Source organism: Pisolithus orientalis, assembly GCF_024613125.1.
Source record: "Pisolithus orientalis strain OTSU chromosome Unknown F5J12scaffold_7, whole genome shotgun sequence".
NCBI lineage: Eukaryota > Fungi > Basidiomycota > Agaricomycetes > Boletales > Pisolithaceae > Pisolithus > Pisolithus orientalis.
In genome coordinates, this window is record NW_026260788.1 from 731,079 (window position 1) to 751,309 (window position 20,231).

The following is a 20,231-nucleotide window of genomic DNA, read 5'->3' on the forward strand; positions in this document are numbered from 1 at the left end:
GTTGATCTCCACCCATACTTATACCGATCTAGCAACTACGCATCTTGATATTCAGAACAAACCATGACGTTGGACGTGTTGAGCTTCATAGATAGCAAAGGCGGGAGCGCGGAAGAAGTTAGAGAGTCGCAACGGAAACGAGGGGAACCAGTAGAGCTTGTCGATCAAGTCATCGAGATGTATGCAGAGTGGGTAAAGAGTGTGTTGTCCATCCGACTTCCTGCCTTGGTATCTGACTTGCCTTGACGCGCTCCGTTCACGGTTTGCACCCAAATGATCCTCGGTTTGGTCTGTGTCCTCCAGTGGACTTTGACGTGAATGGCCTCAGCAAGCAAGTAAACGCTGTACAGAAACAGATCGCAGCCAAAAAGAAGGCGAGTACGTCTTGATGACTTACATTCCAGCGTGACTTACGTTGATTCACTCAGGCCAAGGAACCTGCAGACGATCTCGTTGCCCAAAAAAGAGCCCTCGATGTACAAGTAGACGAAAGACGTAAAGAAACACGCGACTATGAAATCAAGATGCGGCAAAAGGCAAGCATGGTCGGAAATCTGGTCGCCAAAGATGTCCCAGTTAGCTTGACGGAGGTAAGTCCTCGCGTAAATACCCTTTCACTCCACGATGTCGAAGATGCATGCTCCTAGGACGATAACGTCACACTTAGGTCGTGGCATCCCGATGGACCCAACGGCCAAGTAGAGAAAAAAGCCAATATCATGCCCCACCACGAGGTTCTATTGCGGTTGGACGCAATGGACCTTGAACGAGGTAAGCTTTCTCCCCTAAACCGTATCATCGACTATCGTGCAAACGTGATATCTTACGCAGGTGCAAAGGTTACTGGTCACAGAGGATACTTCCTCACCAACGACGGCGTCGATCTCAACCAAGCACTCATCAGTTATGCACTCGATTTCCTTAGGAACCGAAGTTACAAGAAGATCCAGCCACCCTTCATGGTTAACAAAGATGTCATGGCCAAGACTGCACAACTAAGCCAGTTCGACGAGGAGCTTTACAAGGTACGCTACGGTGGCCACTTCTAGAGCACTCATAAATAAACGTGGCCAGGTCATCGCAAGCGAAGATGAGAAGTACCTCATTGCTACCTCGGAACAGCCGATCTCGGCGTTCCATTCTGATGAGTGGTTCGAGGATCCGAAGTCGCAACTTCCTATTTACTATGCGGGTTATTCCACATGTTTCCGTAAGGAAGCTGGCTCTGCGGGACGGGACATGTGGGGAATATTCCGAGTGCATCAGTTTGAAAAGGTCGAGCAGTTTGTGATCACTGCCCCAGAAGACAGTTGGACCGCATTTGACACCATGCTTGGCAACAGCGAGGCATTCTACCAGAGCCTTGGGATACCGTATAGAGTCAGTGGCTATCGTTAGCGGTGCACTGAACTTGGCCGCGTCGAAGAAGTGTGACCTAGAAGCGTGGTTCCCCTTCCAGGGAGCCCATAAGGAGCTCGTGTCGTGCTCGAACTGTACTGATTACCGTGAGGCTCTCTCGCACTATACCTGTGTTGGTGTCTGTTGATTCGACCATTTGATCTCAGAGAGCCGACGACTTGAAATACGTTGTGGCCTCAAATCGAAGGATCAGCAACGCAAGGTTTATGTACACATGTTGAACGGGACCATGTGTGCGACGGAGCGGGCACTATGTTGTCTCGTCGAGAATTACCAGACTCCCGAGGTAAGACTTATGTTTACAGTGTCCCCCCAATAGACTCAATCGCGGTTCACAGGGACTCGTTATACCTGATGTACTTCGACCATACATGCAGGGACGGGACTTCTTACCTTGGAAGAAAGAGTTACCCAAGAATCTCCAAAGGAAACAGGCATAAATCTCTTTCGGCACTGTAATGTATTAACCGGCATACTCGCTGCCAGTGCCATGCATCAATAGACCCGTTTTCTCCACATGCATTTATTGACACGTTTCGTCCTAGTGGAGCTTCGGCAGGGATAGTAAGGTACTACTTTCTTGCCCCCCCTCCCCCCATCGAAGATACTTGGTTTCGCCAACGACTTTCACGGGAAGGATTGGCTGTTTATAAAATATCCATTGGAAAAAATAATGTAGATCTTACAAGCGTACAAATACACCAGTGCATTTAACAGACAACAAGGTACAAGTAAAAGAGGACCGCAAAATGCAAGAAATCACACAGAATGTCGCTCCGAAGTGGATATGCTGCGAAGTGTAACTTGGGAGGGAGAGGTATGAAGAATATGGTTCACATTCCAATCCATCATTCGTTAAGCTCAAAGTATGTCCGAAAGATGGATTCAGTGCAGAGTGGTGTCTCCGATATAACGCCATGAACGTGCATGAAGAGACGAGGGAACCGGCGTGTGAAGTATGCGAGGAAACCTTCAGGCATGGGTCCCAGATGGCGCTTTACGTTCTCAGGTAAGTCTTGATAGTGGTGCTTCTACAACGCGCGGGAGAACCAAGATTAGCGATCACGTCAGACTAAGCAGAGATAGGATGGAGAAACTTGAATGGATGTGTGAAATGAATGAGGACGACCAACCTTATTGCGTAACGCACGAAGCAAGTCCTGCACAGATTTCCCATCGTACTTTTCTGAACTTACCAAGGGTCTCGATGAAGACCTTGTCCAGTCTGGAGTGCCAGTCCTGTCCCACGATGTCAAGCGCATTCGTCTCGAGCTTGACGAGATTCTGATCTCGTGGATCGCGACACATGATCTCGAAGCGGTCAGAGGCGTCTTGAAGGAAGTGGAGCCGCCTGCCTGGATCCCAAAAGAACGGATGAAGGAGACATCTGGTAGTATTTGGTCTGCATGACAGTTTCAAAATCAGATTTCTGCAGGGCTCGGTGAATGAGAGAAGATTATGTACCTGTTGCAAGCATCTGGATCCAACATCTTAGTAATCAAATCAACGGCCTCCGTGCCCTCTTCTCCAAAGTGGTCTAACCCGTCAAGGTTTTTGACATTTTTAATGATATTCACCTCCCGCTCAAAGCGGTCACCAAATGGGTGAGAACCGTTGGTGAGGACGTAGTAGAAGAGGCATCCGAGTGAGAATATATCCACGGATTTCGTAAGTTTCGTCTTCCCTGAACTCGAACCACCGACTATAGTATTGACACTGCCTCGGGAAGACTGCGACGTATCGTCAGCAGAGTCATCGAGTTTCACCTCCCCCCTGAGAATCTCTGGAGCACGCCATCCCACTGTGCCAGCAGCCTGCGCCCCTTGTGCAGTCGGTAGGAAGCTGGTCTGATCCACATCCAGCTTCTTGCACAGTCCGAAGTCTGATATCAACATGCGCCGTCCCCCATCTTTGCTCGAGGTGCCTTGTTTTGGCCCAGAAATCAGGATATTCTGAGGCTTGATATCACGGTGGACAATCTTTAGTGAATGCAGATGGCGCAAACCGGAGGTAATCTGTCGTAGAGCACGTTTTGGATCAAAGTGAACTACAATGTCGTGGTGTTGATCAGGGTTCTCGATGACATCCGCGAGGGTTGCAGGGCACAATTCGAGGGCAATATACAGAAAGTTCGCCTGCGCTTCCTGGTAATAGTAGCGTACGACGTTGGGGTGATCGTCTGATTCCTGGAGGATGCTGACTTCGCGAGAAGCCAAGGTAACGAAGTCTTGTAGGAGCCGCTTGACAGCAACTGGACGTCCCTGCAGCGAGCCACGAAACACGACAGTTCCATGAGAGCCAAAACCTGGAGACTGTCGGCCCAGACCTACATAGAACCGAAACGAACTTACCAAGGACGGCATCAGACACAACAAGTGAAGAAGTGACCGGGTTAGGAGTCGAAGGGACTACTAGAGAAATCGGAGGCTGTCCCGAGTAATTGTTTGCCTTGTTTTCTTCTACGGCGTTCCCATTACCTTCATCCCTTTCCGGCGCACCCCCGTCGTCGGCAGGTCCGTTGGCGGATGACTGGTTGCCCTTACCCTTTTTGCCTCTTCGACGTCTTGGTGCTTTCCTCTTCTTCGGCGTGCCCCCTGCATCACCTTCCTTCTCACTCTCTTCCCCTGTCTCGGTGGCTACACCTGCTGCGTTGTCGGGAATATCCTGGACTTCAGGAAGCTCTGCAAAGTGCACGCTTTGCCGTCGCTGCGTAGTGAAGACTGCGGAGGGTGCAGGCGTATCTGTGGCACTGAGTGAGACTTGAGGTGGAGCAAAGGATTCCGCGGCCCCATTGTGTGGCGGTGGTGTTTCGGGCGTGAGTGAAGGATAATCGGCGGGGGGGAAGGGTGAAACAGGTCCATCAGCATCGACGGTCCCTTTTGGTTGAAGTGTCGGAGCAAACCCGGCAAAACGGTTGCTTGGTAGTTTCTCCTTGAGGACCCATATGGCGCCTAACATAATAGCAAGCAACATTGAGCCGAGAGCTGGGAGCTTGAAATTGAAACCGTCCCGAAAACCCTTCGTATCCTGGATCGAATTCAAATTCGGGGTAAGGGAGGCGATGTCATCAACACCACTGGCACGGGCTTCCTCAGATCCCGTAACGATGTTCCTTCCGGTATCTATACCAGGAAGAGGTTCGACAGAGGGAGCACCGCCAAGCTTGACGGCTACTTAGGCCAGAAAGATCGAGCCGCCGTTTGCCAGTTAAACACCTAGCATCAAAGGGCGATTCCTGACATAGTTTAAGCAAGCTTGCGACGCTTAGTCACTGAATCGATATTATCTGGGAGATCTCCCTCAGAGTTAGAGGATGGGCCAGAGTCAAGAAGAGGCCAGTTGGGACTGTACTCGGTGTCCCCAAATCCTATAAGAGGGTAATGATCGTTGCTCATCATGAAGAGTGAGCCTGTCCCCGAGACCAATCCTACATATGCCGTGTCCGGATTGTAGAAACTTTCGAGTTGTGCGATAGAGATGTCACCAAATAGCAGAACATCCGTAATTGGAGGACGGGGTTGCATTAGGACGAAGGCATCCTGGCAGTTGAGAGCTCGAGAAGACGTCACAGACTGCAACACTAAGAGCAGAAATCAGTTGAACAGTGTTGTTAATAAACAGAAAATTGTCTCACATAGGGCTGTCGAGAGACAGAACCCACAATATTTGAGGCTGCCGCAGGTGGTATGGGTCGTTAGAGTCGATTTCGGTAGCCTTGAAAGAGAAAACATTTCCGTTGGGTAGAGAATGGATGTAAGTGTTGTCTGAGGTGCGTCGGTATTTGGTTTGCATATCATTATCTTGGTTATTGGGGCCATAAGCGGAAAATGACAGATTCTGAACTGGTGGCTTTCGGCCAGATGGGGAGGATGATCGTGTGTATATAGAAACATGGTAGTCTTCCGGATAATTGACATCTGTCCTTAACTGAAAGTGCACGCGACCCACCTGTGCGTCCAATAAAGACTCGAGTTGGCCTGGGCGGCTCATTGTGTGAGGTATAATCCTCCAGTTCATCCAAGGTCAATGTCGTCTTTGGAGGTCAGGTCCTCAAAGGGGTTCCAGGGACACTCTGCACTGATGGCTTTGACTCGACCTGTCTCCAACTCTATAGACAGCAATGAGGTTTCCTTCTTTCCGACAAAGGCCCTCTCATCATCTTCCCTCGCAAATTTGAGAGGAGACAGTTCGACTAACTGGGCCATGGAGAATGAAAGAGGTTGGAGAGGGCTTGTTGGCGTTGCCATGACATATACGTCTCCTGACTGTGGTTCGATCACGTAGAGATTCCTGGTGAGCGCTGTCGTCGTCCGTAATGTCTGGGTCGACTTCCACGTGCTTCGTACGAACAAGTGGCGACAGGTTCGATGGAACGTCTCCACCAGCAGACGACATGGACCAGAGCTTGTGGCCGGAGGTGCGATTGACCTGCATGGAACCTGCCATCGACGGAGGCAAGTAAGACGATATCCAAGAGTCGTATGTCCTCGTTTTCTTTCCCGAGGGTGGGTTTTAAGGTCGACCCGAGTATGTGAGCGCTGCGGGTAGGACCTAGAGCGCCCCGCAGTCGCGAGGGCGTCGGTGATGGAAGAATCAGCGACAGCGGCTGTTCCTGTGAAACATAGTGAAGTTATAAGAAAGATTAGAACGCAAATAGTCCACATGAAGCCTATGGGCAGCGATGCTCCATTGACCTTCTCGTCAAAAATGAGTCCTCCTCAGAACGACACAGCAAAGAACTCGGCCCATCAGGCCAGGAACGCGGCCTCGGAAATACCCGAAGCCGTCCCAGGGGGGTCACCGAGATGTCTCAAGGGGGGTCGCTTTTCCATCATATCCCTGCCTGCACTCCATGCCTGACATTCCCGTCGGTTCGCAGATATTTGACCTTGTGTTTCATCCTACAGATACCACCGTCTATACAAGTCTCTTGGATGGTCATATTAAAGCATTCAGGTACGATGAACAGGGTCAATACCAGCAGACCTTCTCCATAAGGCCATCCAAACGCTCGTGCCGCAGCCTCGCCACCAACCAGGATGGTTCGCGTCTACACGGGGCTGGAAAGGCAAAGTCTATTTTGTATGCGTTCTCTCGCTGTCTCCATATCGTCTGACATTAAACTGTCTAGTGCTATCGACACATCTACTGGCGATGTTTTTGACACGAGGAAAGACGCACACGAGTAAGTACAGCGTTCGCAACGTGTGTGGCGTCGTTTGATATTTTCAGTGGCTGAACAGCTTGCCCATAAACCGGACGAAACATTTACTTCCCAATATGTTCTGCACTGGTGACGACGACGGTGTTATTAAGGTCAGTTACCCTCAATATCGCCGAAACACGAAAGATAATGTCAAGCGTGCCCACAGCTTTGGGACCCAAGACAATTGCAGGAGATACGACAATATGTTCACCACTTTGATTTCATATCGGATTTTTTGTGGCTAGAAAATAAGAGACAGCTCATATCTACGAGGTAACGTGTGTATAACACGCCGCTGGCAACAATTCAATTGACATCTCCTTTGGCATCCTCCTGTCAAAATAGCGGAGATGGAACATTATCAGTGATTGATGTACGCGGAAGGAAAACCGAGCCACTTGCCCAATCTGAAGATCAGGAAGATGAATTGCTGTCTGTTGTCACTATAAGGAAGTGAGTCCCTGCTGGTTCCCATCTCCAGATAATCTCTCAGGCTCATTCTTTAGCGGGTCAAAAGTAGTTGTCGGGACCCAACTCGGTATACTATCAATTTTCAACGCTACCCATGGTTGGGGAGACTGTGTAGACCGGGTCCCTGGGTGAGTTCTAATCCCCAGTTCATTGGCGAATGGGTATCGCTGAAGTGCTGGTAAAGTCATCCGCAGTCCATCGACGCGCTTTGCGGATTACCATCTGCTTATCCTTCCTCCCACTCGACGATCCTCACCGGTTCTTCCGACGGTTTGATGCGAGTAGTTCAGTTATTCCCCACGAAGCTCCTCGGAGTTGTTGCAGATCATGGCTCATTCCCCATTGAACGTATCGCGATCGACCAAAATGGAGAAGGCCGATGGATAGGAAGTGCAGGGCACGAAGATGTTTTGAAAATGACAGATCTCAGAGAAGTTTTCGAGGACGAGGACAGCAACCGAGACGTTTCTCCCTGGGGAGCACGAGAGCAACGAAGGGGAAAGTGGCTCCATTGACAGGCCGAACATGCCTGCGGACGCCGTGGAAGGCGGCGCGCTCTCAGACGCAGAAGGGAGAGGGAACGAATCCGGTGAATCGGAGGAGCCCAAGGAGAAGAAGAGGAAGCGCAAGGGGCAGAAAGATACGCTCGCGGCAAAGAAGAAAAAGGGACGAAATGAAATAGACGCTGATCCGTCCTTCTTTGCTGGGTTGTAACTGCTGTGCTTTAGGTGATATGTGACCCTTTTCCTGCGAGCCGGCTTCTCAGACAGGGTATCCTTCATGGCATCTTATCTGTCCTCGCCTCTGTATCAGGTTTGAGAGTATGGATTATTTTTATGCAGGGGTGGGATTCAGTCCAACATTTTCGACAGAAAGTTGTCCCTGGCTGAGTGCCCACAGCACATGGCGGCTCCAACGTTAGCGATCGGTCCACGGCTGCAGCCACTGACTTGAGGCGGCGACTTGTGAGATTCGCTCGTGACAACCACTCTGCGCGCAACGTTGTTTCCTTTCGGTTGTTTAGCCATTCATTAGACATGATATGTAGTTTGAGGCAAGAAGGTCGATAATGAACTTGGTCTCCAGATTCGGGAACAAAGTAACAGCCCTTTGGCGCACCTGGACACGTGGGGTCTGGCGCGGATCAAGCCACCTTCAACTTCTGCCACCGCTCGGGTCTTGAGTGAAGCTCGTGTCAACAACGGGTGGGGCGATTCATTCTCTCCCCCATACATACAACTCCATTGGTGACTTGGTATCTCAACTATTACAGTGCTGCCTGCGTTCATGTTGTTGCGCAAAGCGGTCGTGTCAGTCCGTCATGTGCGCTGCGTCCGTGGCCTCTCTAGCAGAGCCTCTAACATCTTAGGTGCTCTGGATATACCAAACTCATATGAAGTACCAGGCGTGTATGACGGAAGGTGGAAGGGAAGTGGTAAAACCCTTGAGAGCGTATGTCCAACTACAGGCGAAGTACTGGCTCGCGTCCGATCAGTATGTCGCCATTCCACCAAGCTACCAGCTTGCGGACCACACCTAACCGTCCTTTCAGGCCACTCCAGACGAACTCCGCGAGGCACTGGAGAAATCCAAGGATGCCCACATCATTCTCAGGAAAATACCTGCGCCCAATCGTGGCGAGATTCTAAGACAGATTAGGGAGGCTCTTGCAGCAAAGGTCAGACTGGCCACATGATAATTCCCTCGGTCCAGGCTTCACTTCCACTTCGATAGAGTGATGTTCTTGGCGCACTGGTCTCTCTGGAAATGGGAAAGATTAAAACGGAGGGCGTCGGCGAGGTCCAAGAATTCGTAGACATCGTACGCTTGAATTTCACTGATCCATTCAGCCTTTCTAATACAGTTCATGTCCGGCAGTGTGATTACGCCGTCGGCTTATCGCGCATGATGAATGGCAGAGTCATGGCCTCGGAACGGCCTGGGCACACCATATTGGAAGGTTCGTTGCCACCGGAATAAGTTTTTCTGTGCTGTTGCATCGACCTACTTGAGACAGTACCTAATCCGCTCGGAGTCGTTGGCGTATTAACGGCATTCAACTTTCCCGTCGCAGTGTACGGGTGGTGCGTGTGCACGTAGACTTGGTCGAGCCCAGAACTCATTGCCTGGAAGGAACTTCTCTCTTTCTTTCGCAGCTGGAAATGCAAACGTCTGGAAGCCTTCTCCCAGCACTCCTCTCTGTTCCATTGCCGTAACAAAGATCATCGCGCAAGTTTTAGAGAAAAATGGCATCCCCGGCGCCGCGTCTGCTCTTGTGTCCGGGGGTAAGGATGTTGGTGAAGCTCTCGTGGGGAGTCCAGACATCCCGCTGGGTACGCTATCACCCTCGCATTGGTTTTGAGTACTCACATACGTGGCAGTATCATTCACGGGTAGTGAAGCTGTGGGCCGCGTTGTCGGCAAGGCTGTACAGTCTCGATTTGGGAAGACAATACTAGAACTGGGTGGAAACAATGGTATGACTTTTGCGCACCATCGTGAGATATCGCTGGAAAATTCACCCCGGACTTTATTCTTAGCGTCAATCGTGATGCCCGATGCAGACTTGTCGATGGCTGTACCCGCAGTCTTTTTTGGCGCTGTGGGCACTGCTGGCCAGCGTTGTACATCCACAAGGACGACTTTATTTACATCGAGACATTGCTTCACGATTTTTGGACGCGCTACAGAAGCTTTATGCTTTGTTGAGAGTCGGCGACCCATTGGTTGAGGGCACCTTACTAGGCCCTCTGCACACTCGTGCAGCTGTCGGGACTTATGCTGAGGCCGTCCGGCAGCTCCGGGAACACGGGGCACGTATTTTGACAGGTGGTCAGATATAGCGAGCAAGTTGAACTTCGCCAGGGAAATTTCGTTCAGCCGACCATCGCAATACCTAAACATGTAGATCCAGCGGATGCTATTTGGAGCACAGAGACGTTTGCACCTATTTTGAACGTGGCTATTTTTGACGAACTTAGAACAAGCGATTGCGTGGAACAACGGCGTTCCACAAGGCTTGTCGAGCAGCCTCTGGACCCAAAACATGCGCAATATTGGCAAGTGGATAGGCCCCGAGGGCTCTGACACAGGAATAGTTAATGTTTGTTTTCTCTTTCTTTTGGTGCCCAAAGTTTGCGCTGATTTCACCCTAATCCAGGTCAATGTTGGCACAAGCGGTGCAGAGATTGGGGCCGCGTTCGGTGGAAATAAGGTTTGTCCCACAGATTCTCAACGTGATTGCTGCTGGACTCAATTTTTTCTGGCGAATCGTTGCAGAGCACTGGGTGGTAAAATGAAATCTGTTTATCAGGCAAGAGCTGTTTCCTGACAATTCACTTTTATATAGGGGCCGAGAATCTGGCGGTGATGCGTGGAAACAATATGTCCGATGGAGCGCCTGCACTATCAACTTCTCTGACGCTGCACCCCTAGCACAGGGGGTTGATTTCTCGACATGACGAGGGTCACTGCTGAGAAGGCTTATTTATCAGTATGGGAGTCTGCTCATTAAATCATCGGTAACCAAATGTGGCCCTCGTTTACGTCAGCATGTAATTCACTGGACAATTTACGGCTACACAGTGGCCACGATGTGGAGTAACCCCGATTCTGAGATATATGTTGTTTAATGATTAGTCATAATGAGTCCAGAGAAAGAATAAGGGAAAAAAAGAGAAAAAAAGCAAGTCTCATCAGACAGGCAAACGTTTCAGGAATCGATCACCGTTGTGATGATCTATAATCGTGGGAGTGCTTCCGGACTTTGCATGGCTTCGAACCAAGATTGTGACCTGCAGTTCCCTCAACCGTCCCAGGTACCCATCAGGGTTGCCAGCGAATTTGGTATGGGTAACCTTTTTGGTTGACATGTCACTCAGGCAAGCCGGACAGCAGGCCGGGTCTTGATTGGGCCCTCCCAAAGGCAGTGACCTCGATCGCTAAGTACACAGTCAACAAATTACCATCATGTTGCATGGGCAAGGCCAATTATAAGGGCGTTGCGGTGATTATCTTTACAAGAGATTTAACACCATCCCTCCCCGAACGTCGTCGACATAATTCTTGGATCGGTTCAGTTGTAAAGTTGTCGCAGAGGCTCTTCACCATTCACAGACTACACATATCATCATGCAAACTCCCGACGACCTTCCCTGGCCAGAGTTGGGCAACGTCTCCCGCGGCGCAACACGCGGCAACCAAGGGCAAAAGGGTGCTTTGAGCCCTCCAGATCAGGACGGGCGCTGCGTGTTGCAACTACGAGTGCAGCCCGGTGTTCTCTGTGTAAAGTTAAACCGGCGATCGAGCGAGTGGTATCGCACTCTCGACGGTGAGGTCAACAGAGCTCTCAAGCTCACGAAGACGTACTTGGAGGAAAGCGCGTCGACGCCAGGACTAGTCAGTGATGCAAGCTTCTCTTTGGACGTGCTTCCGCAGTGACACCGTATCTGCACAGTGATGCTCGGGCAGACCAGGATCACATGGAGCTACACGAGTGGCTGCAACAACTCAAAGACAAGACCATGTCCCACCTCGAAATTCTCATGCAGAAGGGTGATATCCCAGGGCCTTCGTATGTCATGCCAGAGGACATGGAACTGAGCTTTTTGCGAAAATTCATTGAGCGACATAACGCGGGCATCCCCCATAACCCACGGCTGCGACATCTCGGACCTAACGCCCCACAACCCGCACACATTGAAGACTCTATGGAGTTGTCTACCCCCGAATTGTCTGACCAAGGATACCCAGCGTCAACCTTTGTTGATCAGATGGCGCGAATGCAATCAGGTACGTGGAAATGTTGTCTAGCCCATCTGGAAACTAGTTTTACCCTCACCTCTCGTAGACAGCGCGCCAAGTGTCAGTTCTACTTTTATTCATTCGCCCGGAACGTCCGGCCGTCCACAATTCACCCGAACTTCAACATCACCTTCTGCTGCAACCTACGAACAACTCGTACAGGACGCTCAATCATCAGGTAGCCCAATCATTCTTCCTAACCCTACGGTTCAGCCGAGAACTTATCATGTCCCCACAGACCAATTTCTCCAGGATGCACGGGCTGCACTTTCTCGGACTCAAGCGCACACGCAGGAAGCTTTTCAGCGGTATACCGCATGCCTAGAAGCCGAAGCCCGTGCAAGGAGGGATGTAGCCGTTGCTGAACAGCATCGCGACGAGCTAAGTAAGTTTATTGTGGAATCCGGGCAGGCCAACTTCATATTTGACTCATTCAGTGTCTGCCATCCTTTCGCGGGCACAAACATCCATAGGTACGTGAGACACCTTTCTCTGGGGAATTGCATTGGACTAGTTTTGTAGAATATGCTCGGCATTCGTCTTCTCTGGGGCACGAAGAAGTCGGAGCATCGCAACATAATCAAACGGAGGTAAATGTCTTTTAGGCCATGTGCTTTGAACCACTGACATCTCTGTGGCTACAGTATGCATCACATCACATGGCAGAACGCAGAACCTCCGCCGACGTGATGCCAACACACAACAGCCCCAGACCTATGGATTGGCGACAAGCGGAAGTACCCAATACATATCCGGGAGGACTCGAGGCTATCCCACAGTCCGAGGTGCGGTAATGTACCTATCATTTTTTCTTGGAGTACTGAACTTACGGATAGATTCGGTCATCAAGCGATCAATCCTTCAGGCCAGAGCGCAAGCACTCGCGGAGCTGGGAGCCGGTTGGGCACGTTGATATGGCGTCGGGTATGCAACAAAGTAAGTCGCCGTGTATCGATGACAACGTTCGCGATACGCACTACGTGCCAGTGATGCCAGATATGTCGGGCATACCGCCACGAAAGCGACCGCATCATATGACAGGCCCATCTATTCACAGTGGCGCTGTGATATCTCAGACTGCCATGTCACTGCCTCTATGACTACAGGGTTAACACGGGCGACCGGCAATCATAAGTTCTCCCGGAGAAACCCGAACTATGTGTTCTTCTACGCATCGTACCTAGGACGTTTGTGTCCGTCGCTCTCTCTTGCGACCACGCGCTCACTCTAGGATGCTCGCATACTGCATGACGTTAGGTTCTAGATTCTTTAACTTCACCTCTGGTCACGGACTCGTAATATTTGTGGTATTATTACGCTGTATTTGTCCTGCTGTATGCTGCAATCATCTGGAATCACCCTACGCATCTGACCCCTGCGAAAATCTCTAGATGCACTTCTCCCAGCTTCCTTCCAAGGCAGACAGATGGGTAGTGGTCGGCGAGCCGTGAGTACTTGAATCTTGCTTGAGAGCCACATTGATTCAGAGCCTGCATGTGGTCTTGTCGGGGCGATGTGAAAGACCAATGGCGGAGGTCTCAGTTCCGTGTACAGCCTCAAAGGCCGTACCGCTACTTTTACGTAATAAACTGGTGGACCATTTGGTGTGTTATCACAAATTACAATTACTTTTGTTCTCGTAGTACTGACCACTTTACATATGCGCGACACGACTCCAGAGGATGGGTCCAAAAGCGTTTTGGTTCCACACTCAAAGGTGGTCCACCTTTTCGTGCGGTGAACTGTATCCTTTATGCTGCTGTGTGATGCGATGTTATTGGCGGGTATAGGACCTCTTTTGTGGTACCACTCTGCCGCCGCTTTGATCTTACGGAGGACTAGTGGCTTTATGCCCTACCCTTGTTCCTACCGTCGATATTCACGCTTTGACAATAAAGGAGGTGTGGGCATGGCCAACTGCATAATCGCGTGCTGCACACGTGCATGTTTAACCCAGCCTTTAAAAGGCCTTTCTCGTGCTCCACGGAAAGCACATACCTCGTCCTCTCCCATCCACTTGTCTGCTCTCGAGCTATCATTCATCGTATCGACAGTATCATCCCCCGCCCAATAATCATCCCTTAAGCAGCTCAAATGGAGGTTCCCTTCCGTCATCGCAAATTCCGCAGTAAGTGGCACTGTTACCTGCTATACATGCCTCAACCCTGATGAAAATCACAGCTAAGCTGTGCCGGAACTTCGTAATTGGGAAGTGTGAATATGGTGAACGATGTACTTTCATCCACCCCCCTGTGGCACTTTCCCCTCCACAGTCATGGAGCTTCTTCACTGCCCAATCCTATCCAACGTGGAATGCCTCGCCTCCTCAACCAGAGTTGATGTATCCAACAGCAGGCCTCACCGTTAGGGCTCTTGCAGTCGTTCGCAGCACATCCTCAAGAGCTTTCCCCATTTGGAGATGAGCCATCGCCAACGTCACTCCTTCTATCCACGCCCGGTACTGTTAACCTGGGGTATACTGGCAAGTCCTCCATCATGGCAGACAGGAAAGAAGAAATATCCCTGCAGGCATTTCTCTCGGACGGGTGGTTGGTGCCCAGTCGGAAACCGTTGCAAGTTGCAAGTTCCCTTTCTCGTAGACTATGGCAGGCTTCTAATTTCATATCACTAGCATCCATGATTATTCTCTGGTAAAGTCTGGGAACGATAGAAGCAGCGTTATGCCCCATAATCCTGACGCATACTACGAAGATGGCCGAACCATCAGTGGCGGCGTTCGCATGGCTATACCGCCTGCTCTCCATCACTATAGCCAAATGAGCCGAGACAATCAAGAGCCCTGGTACACCAGTACAGACACCGAAGAGTCATGTCGGTAATCGCGCTTTGACAGCTTGGACTGGTCGCAACTGACACCGTCTCACACAGGGATAGAGCAGACCACTGCATCCGACTTGTACTGGCCTGTTCCCTCAATTATGTGTCCGTATTTCCCCCCCACAAACACTACTCACCCGCCGCTGGTGCCGGGGACCGGTTATGCACAATATCCATCGACTGCTAATGCTCACCAGCTCCCTGCCGGGACATATGAAATAGATGGAACGACCTATTTCCCCATTGCGATCGCTCAGCCCTTCTGTTACAACCGAGAGGCGCCACCCCCCGGCTACTACCAACCCGGGACCAACTTTCCAGGTTTCCCAAGTAGGGGCGCCTCCTTCGGCATATCGACCTGCCTGAGGATCATGATCCCGTCAACCAGATTGGATCAGATCCTGCACCAACCCAAGAACCACAGGTCGCCAAGGAGTCAACCATAAATGAATCCGAGTTTCCTTATCGGCCCCCAAAGCATCAACAAATTGGTCACGTCCGCCGCATTAGTGTTATCGTCAAGAAGGTGAACGGTCCGAGCGGCTGAAATTCTCCCTGAACACTCACGCCACTATCTCGATGACGACTGAAATGAGTGCTCAGATGTATACCCGCAAATGTACGTAGACTAGTACCTGGTTGAATGCAATATGTTGTACATATGTAAAACCCACCGTTAAATTAGATACATCCCCCGCGAATTTATCGCAGCCAAGTACTTATCCTGGATCCGAGCTCACCGGCCGAAAATCAAAGCATCGACTTCTAGATCAGAGGATTGATGGTGATACGGAGCTTTAGCATTTGCTGTGCACGAATATTGTTGGCATCCCAACGACATCTTCGGCAGCAGGTCGTGCATACTCATTTGTCGAATTGACGTTGGAAGACGAGACGCGTGCCCATTGCTATTGGCGATGGCCCAGGTAGCCCCGGTTCGAGTTATGTGGGTTTAAATCTTCTAGAACAGTACGACAGAAAGGTTTTGTACACATACAACCTTCAGCGGAACATATAGCCAAGTTTTCAATGCGTACCCGAGAGTACCTGAAGTACTAACGACTGAATGGCTAGGACCGATGAGGAAGACGTGCCTGACCCCTGGACCTGTGGTTTCTCCTCGAGATGCCGAGTACGCAACTTTCTCTAGGCGTCGCGTGAGCAACCACCACTGTTGGCTCTGGGTCATTATTGACTCCGCTCAGTACCTTCGTGGGCTCTCAGGACAGCGTCTTCGATCATATCTGACTTCAAACCCAGCGTAGCGCGTTATTCGCAGATCGGCTGAAATTATTATGAGGGTGGCGAACCTCTTAGCATGAGCCAAAGACTGGGGCGGCAAGCGGCAGCCTGAAGGACCTAGATGCGATAGCCCTGCGCCTTCCACAAGCGGAACATGCCTCTTGTTGTTCATCGTTGTCATCCGACACCTCCCTTACCCGCCTGATAAAAAAAGGCTACTCAGATCTTCACGCACCTCGAGATGCATCTTCCTAAATGCAACACTGGCAGATGGCGACAGGAGGACCAAGTTTCGTCCGGGCTTCTGACGCTAGCTCGAAAGCGAGACCAGTCGACAATAGATGTCCAATCTTTCATCTTTCCGTCCAGTGGACTCCGTGCCTGGTTCCGTTGCGATCTCCCTCGCACACCCGCGTGGTATATTACGTACCGTTCTACAACACTCAGCATCCTGAATTTTCAAGTACCCACCAGCATCCAAAACAAATACAACGGCGATACGAACTTTGACCTTCCGGCTACACTGTGACGACGAAAACAACGCGTGACCTATTGAGGGGACCCTCGAAAGAGTGTCATTTTGCGCACCTTCAATGTCAGTGGTCCAACTATAATATACGCTAACTGGCACAAACCAAAGAAATGACGCACGATCAATGGGAAACGATCAACCTACCGCCTAGCGCACGGGTCTTGGCAGAGTGAGAACAGTGGCTACGCCTCGCACGTTGTGGTTTCCGGGACCATAACTTGAAATTGGGTTGTGCGTTTCCTCGTTCTGAGATTCTAAGTCTCCATAGGCAAGACCCAAACCTAGAGCATAGCGGTTCCTTTCTGACAATAGCATCGTCCTGCGATCCAGCCGTCAACCACTAGGCACCCTTGATATGCTCAAAAGGCGAAGGAGGATCGACTTCCGTTCGGTTTTAACCCCGTGTGAGCGGCGAACTTTGAAGTAGAGAGCCAGATTTTGCGACGACACCCTTTCTGGATGCTCTGGAGACTGGGTCATTGGTTCTTGTTCCGGCTCCACTCAGTGGGGGCTTCTGTTGCCCAGGGACTGTCCGAAATTGAGCTGAAGTAATAGGCTAATGGTGTAAGCGAATTCGCAAGAGAACACAAGAAGTCACCGGTCATCGACGCAGTTGCTGAAGCCACTCAGACACTGAAGATCATATTGCCGCACTTCACAGCAGGATACCAGTAGAATACTGGGTATTAGGCGGGTGGTATTACAACCACAGAATGCTTGAAGACATCATTAGGTAGTATCGGTACACGAATTGTCAATGGGTAGGATGAATAAATAGTTGGGTATGTCAGATGAGTAACAACAGTCCTCGCCAGTAGTAGTGCTGTTCGCCACGTTTGAAGGTAATGCAGTGAGTTAAGGCTTTTTCAACAGTCACCCGGTAGAACGCCCGTACACGAGATATACTAAGTGAATAGCGGTGCACCTTCAATCCCATATGAGAAGTCCAAAACGACAATCTTCTGGTCATGCGATGTGCTGTGGAAGACATAAATTTCTCGCTGTACAGCAGCACCAACAGATGTTGAGTCTTACCTGACGATCTTACCGACGTCGAACTTGACATCGAAGATGTGGCTCGCGTGTAGGTTTCTAAACTCCCTCACCAGTCGACCCACGCCTTTCGATTTACTTCTGTCCGGGCTTTCCCCAACTTCAGGTTCACGCCACTCCCACACTCGCACGCTCCGGTCGTAGCTGGTGCTGACGATATATCCCGCCTTTGGCTCGAAGTACAAAGCGCGGACCAAGAGCGTGTGTCCAGCGAACGTGTGCAGGCACTCTCCTGTCGAAGCGCGCCAAAGCTTAATCGTGCAATCATTTGAGCCACTTAGAATGAGATCGTTCTGGGTTCCCATACACCGTAAGCGTTTGCGGCCGATGAATGCAGACATATCGATACGTACCTTGAACTCGATACATGCCAGTCCTTTTTCGTGTCCTTCAAAGATGCGGATGCAGCTTCCGGTTTCGACATCCCACAGTATCATTTTACCGTCGCCGCTCGCGCTAACGGCACGGCCGTTCTCCAGCCCTACAGCATTCACGGGACCCTCATGGCCACTCAAGACAGTATGCAAGGTCAGTGTCTTTCGGTCATAAACATTCATTAAAGCATCTTTTGAACTTTGTGGAGGAGTGAGTTCCAAGCACGGAGCAAATGGCACCACATACCAGGTGACGATCCAGCGCTCATCCATCTTTAGATCCAACACGCCTGCCGAATGTCCCCGTAACACATGTCGCAATTCTGCAGACACCCTCCGAGGGGCACCAAACGTCCCGGTAGTAACATTTGAAAGAGCACTGTTTGATCTCGAGGACCCATGAGTGATAGTTGAGTCGCTGTTTCTCTCCCCAGCGGTGACCGGCGTCGATATCAAATCCCAGACACAAACCGTACAGTCGCTACTCCCACTGACCATGAATCCACGAACCACACCATCGGCGCCAACATCCCAGTCCCGCTCAAACTTGAGGCATAGAACACTTCCCGTATGCCCTTCAAAAGTAGCGATGCACTTTCCGGTTTTGATACACCAAACCTTGATTGTTCTATCTCGGGAGCCGGTGATAATGCGTGATGAGTCAAAATCGAGGCAGTACACACTGCGAAAGGCATCAAAACAGACCCTATGGATCCCTGGAGAAGACTGACCTATCCCGGTGACCATCAATTCTCAGAACGTGAGGTTCGCCCTCGGGGTCCCGCCAGCGCTGCTCAAGTAGCGCGCGATCCCTGTACAAACGACGCCAGTCCAACATTAGAGGAGACTTTCTCGACACTGGCGGGCATGCTGTTGCTGAGCCGGGTGAGTCCTCCTCTTTGTCGTCCGTAAGATGCCCATCTTCATTCGTGACCGTTATATTGTTCTGTCCGTACTCCTCTGTGCTAGCGAATTTCTCCGACGGTACGAACACATCGGTGCAGGCACTCTCCTTTAACATGAAGTTGGCACGGTCAAAGTCGATGGCCCAGCCACTCGGTACATCCCATTGGTCTTCCTGTTCGTGTTCGAGCGTGTTCAAGGGAAGCCCGTGCACACCTTCATCCTTGACGCCCCGGTAACGTCGTCCGAATCCACCGAAAGAATCTAGCAGACGGCGACCACTGTCTGGGGGTGGATTGGACACAGTGCTGGGAAGATGCGGGACACCTTCTCTTGCTTGCCACAGCCTCCACCACACGCTATTGTCGAGGGCAAGTGTGCGCCAGGCTTTACATGTGGAGGCTACAGCGAGGACGCTACGCACCGGCAGATATGATAGTACGTGTAAAAACAATTCTGGGGGCAGCTGCGTGAGACGCGACGGAGTTGGATTCTCACGTAAGGGAGTTGGATCTGTAGGGTATCGTTCAATGGATGTCATTCAACAGCGGGACGGAGAAGGTAAGGACTCACCTTCGGCAGTCTCGGGCTCTTGTACATATCCCGCATAATCATACACCTCCCAATAGCCATATCCACATACGCACGCACCGTCACCCCAGCCACTACACGTACACCCCACTAGTTCACCTTCCTCGCCATCCAGTGGATCAAGCGCTCCATAATCCACGTCCGTTTCCGCCTCCAGCGTGCTAGGTTGCCTGACCCGTTTCACGCGCCGCCTTTCCCTTAACTTCCGTCCAACACTCCTCATCGGCGAGGACTTGGTTCGTGCAGCAGCAAACCCACCAACGGGCATCGACTTGCCACGCTGTGAGGTGGCAGCTGCATTAACTGCAGTGGCGACATTATTCGGTCTAGACGCATCGGGAGATCCGAAAGGCGAGGTAGAAGAGCTCTTGGAAGGCGATGCAATGGATTCCCAAAGCCGCGAAATGCCGGGCCGTGAGCGGCGCGGCTTGCCTAGACTCATGCTGCGGGTCTGCCCACCACTCGGACTCCAATGGAATACGCCAGGTAGACCACCGGCTGACGACGTAGATGTAGGATGCGAGCGAAAGAAGGGGAGAGTAGCAGAACCTCTGGCACTAACAGAGTACTCCGAAAGGCAATATTCCATAAAAGAGGGACTGTTCGGCGGAGAAATCATAGAGAAGTCCGCAGTCAGAGCTGGACTTGGAGGCGGGGGAGACATTGTCAGCCAGTGCGGAAGTACTGGTTCTGTGTCTTCAGATAGAGGAAACTCGGACGACAAAGGTATCGGTGAAGTAACGGTGATGACGCTCGTATCGATAGGAGGTAGTCGGGAGGGACCAGGTTGTGGTTCAGT

General features: G+C 51.0%; 8 protein-coding genes across 8 annotated transcripts; 6 read left to right on the forward strand and 2 right to left on the reverse strand.

The window, feature by feature from the left end:
* Window positions 1-63: 63 nt before the first annotated feature.
* Window positions 64-1,859, forward strand: F5J12DRAFT_904490 (serine-tRNA ligase; the record flags this gene model as incomplete). The annotated part of the gene is made up of 9 exons (XM_051748532.1): window positions 64-199; window positions 304-374; window positions 429-590; window positions 648-771; window positions 832-1,025; window positions 1,075-1,373; window positions 1,399-1,505; window positions 1,566-1,705; window positions 1,758-1,859. The coding sequence occupies 9 exons, from the start codon at window positions 64-66 to the stop codon at window positions 1,857-1,859; spliced, it is 1,335 nt and encodes a 444-aa protein (XP_051602242.1).
* Window positions 1,860-1,986: 127 nt separating this feature from the next.
* Window positions 1,987-6,144, reverse strand: F5J12DRAFT_816521 (uncharacterized protein). The gene is given in 13 exon segments (XM_051745086.1): window positions 1,987-2,579; window positions 2,602-2,821; window positions 2,884-3,724; window positions 3,771-4,541; window positions 4,564-4,654; window positions 4,692-4,958; window positions 4,984-4,999; window positions 5,054-5,318; window positions 5,368-5,452; window positions 5,511-5,680; window positions 5,700-5,847; window positions 5,870-5,970; window positions 6,041-6,144. 13 exon segments carry the CDS (start codon window positions 6,081-6,083, stop codon window positions 2,487-2,489), a joined length of 3,111 nt encoding a protein of 1,036 aa, XP_051602243.1. The 5' UTR covers window positions 6,084-6,144; the 3' UTR covers window positions 1,987-2,486.
* Window positions 6,145-6,248: 104 nt separating this feature from the next.
* F5J12DRAFT_765805 (WD40-repeat-containing domain protein) lies at window positions 6,249-7,810 on the forward strand (the record flags this gene model as incomplete). The annotated part of the gene is given in 8 exon segments (XM_051742183.1): window positions 6,249-6,501; window positions 6,551-6,604; window positions 6,663-6,735; window positions 6,792-6,898; window positions 6,971-7,078; window positions 7,132-7,224; window positions 7,281-7,560; window positions 7,577-7,810. The coding sequence occupies 8 exon segments, from the start codon at window positions 6,272-6,274 to the stop codon at window positions 7,808-7,810; spliced, it is 1,179 nt and encodes a 392-aa protein (XP_051602244.1). The 5' UTR covers window positions 6,249-6,271.
* A 434-nt stretch (window positions 7,811-8,244) lies between these two features.
* F5J12DRAFT_816540 (NAD-aldehyde dehydrogenase) lies at window positions 8,245-10,750 on the forward strand. Its single transcript, XM_051745087.1, is given in 14 exon segments — window positions 8,245-8,301; window positions 8,361-8,590; window positions 8,649-8,774; window positions 8,831-8,917; window positions 8,975-9,056; window positions 9,114-9,180; window positions 9,230-9,429; window positions 9,478-9,573; window positions 9,637-9,720; window positions 9,755-9,928; window positions 9,948-10,035; window positions 10,127-10,199; window positions 10,257-10,310; window positions 10,417-10,750. The coding sequence occupies 13 exon segments, from the start codon at window positions 8,384-8,386 to the stop codon at window positions 10,555-10,557; spliced, it is 1,479 nt and encodes a 492-aa protein (XP_051602245.1). The 5' UTR covers window positions 8,245-8,301; window positions 8,361-8,383; the 3' UTR covers window positions 10,558-10,750.
* A 477-nt stretch (window positions 10,751-11,227) lies between these two features.
* F5J12DRAFT_904495 (uncharacterized protein) lies at window positions 11,228-12,999 on the forward strand (the record flags this gene model as incomplete). The annotated part of the gene is made up of 9 exons (XM_051748533.1): window positions 11,228-11,460; window positions 11,553-11,887; window positions 11,946-12,077; window positions 12,138-12,284; window positions 12,337-12,372; window positions 12,422-12,489; window positions 12,544-12,684; window positions 12,736-12,835; window positions 12,887-12,999. 9 exons carry the CDS (start codon window positions 11,228-11,230, stop codon window positions 12,997-12,999), a joined length of 1,305 nt encoding a protein of 434 aa, XP_051602246.1.
* Window positions 13,000-13,464: 465 nt separating this feature from the next.
* On the forward strand, window positions 13,465-14,172 carry F5J12DRAFT_521349 (uncharacterized protein). Its single transcript, XM_051739846.1, has 3 exons — window positions 13,465-13,503; window positions 13,579-14,027; window positions 14,081-14,172. The coding sequence occupies exon 2, from the start codon at window positions 13,653-13,655 to the stop codon at window positions 13,971-13,973; it is 321 nt and encodes a 106-aa protein (XP_051602247.1). The 5' UTR covers window positions 13,465-13,503; window positions 13,579-13,652; the 3' UTR covers window positions 13,974-14,027; window positions 14,081-14,172.
* Window positions 14,173-15,500, forward strand: F5J12DRAFT_521258 (uncharacterized protein). The gene is made up of 3 exons (XM_051739845.1): window positions 14,173-14,479; window positions 14,532-14,731; window positions 14,789-15,500. The coding sequence occupies exons 1-3, from the start codon at window positions 14,319-14,321 to the stop codon at window positions 15,181-15,183; spliced, it is 756 nt and encodes a 251-aa protein (XP_051602248.1). The 5' UTR covers window positions 14,173-14,318; the 3' UTR covers window positions 15,184-15,500.
* A 1,737-nt stretch (window positions 15,501-17,237) lies between these two features.
* Window positions 17,238-19,019, reverse strand: F5J12DRAFT_816566 (WD40-repeat-containing domain protein). The gene is made up of 6 exons (XM_051745088.1): window positions 18,908-19,019; window positions 18,670-18,823; window positions 18,186-18,620; window positions 17,918-18,137; window positions 17,547-17,857; window positions 17,238-17,489 (listed from the first exon to the last, which is right to left on the reverse strand). The coding sequence occupies exons 1-6, from the start codon at window positions 18,957-18,959 to the stop codon at window positions 17,417-17,419; spliced, it is 1,245 nt and encodes a 414-aa protein (XP_051602249.1). The 5' UTR covers window positions 18,960-19,019; the 3' UTR covers window positions 17,238-17,416.
* Window positions 19,020-20,231: the final 1,212 nt, after the last annotated feature.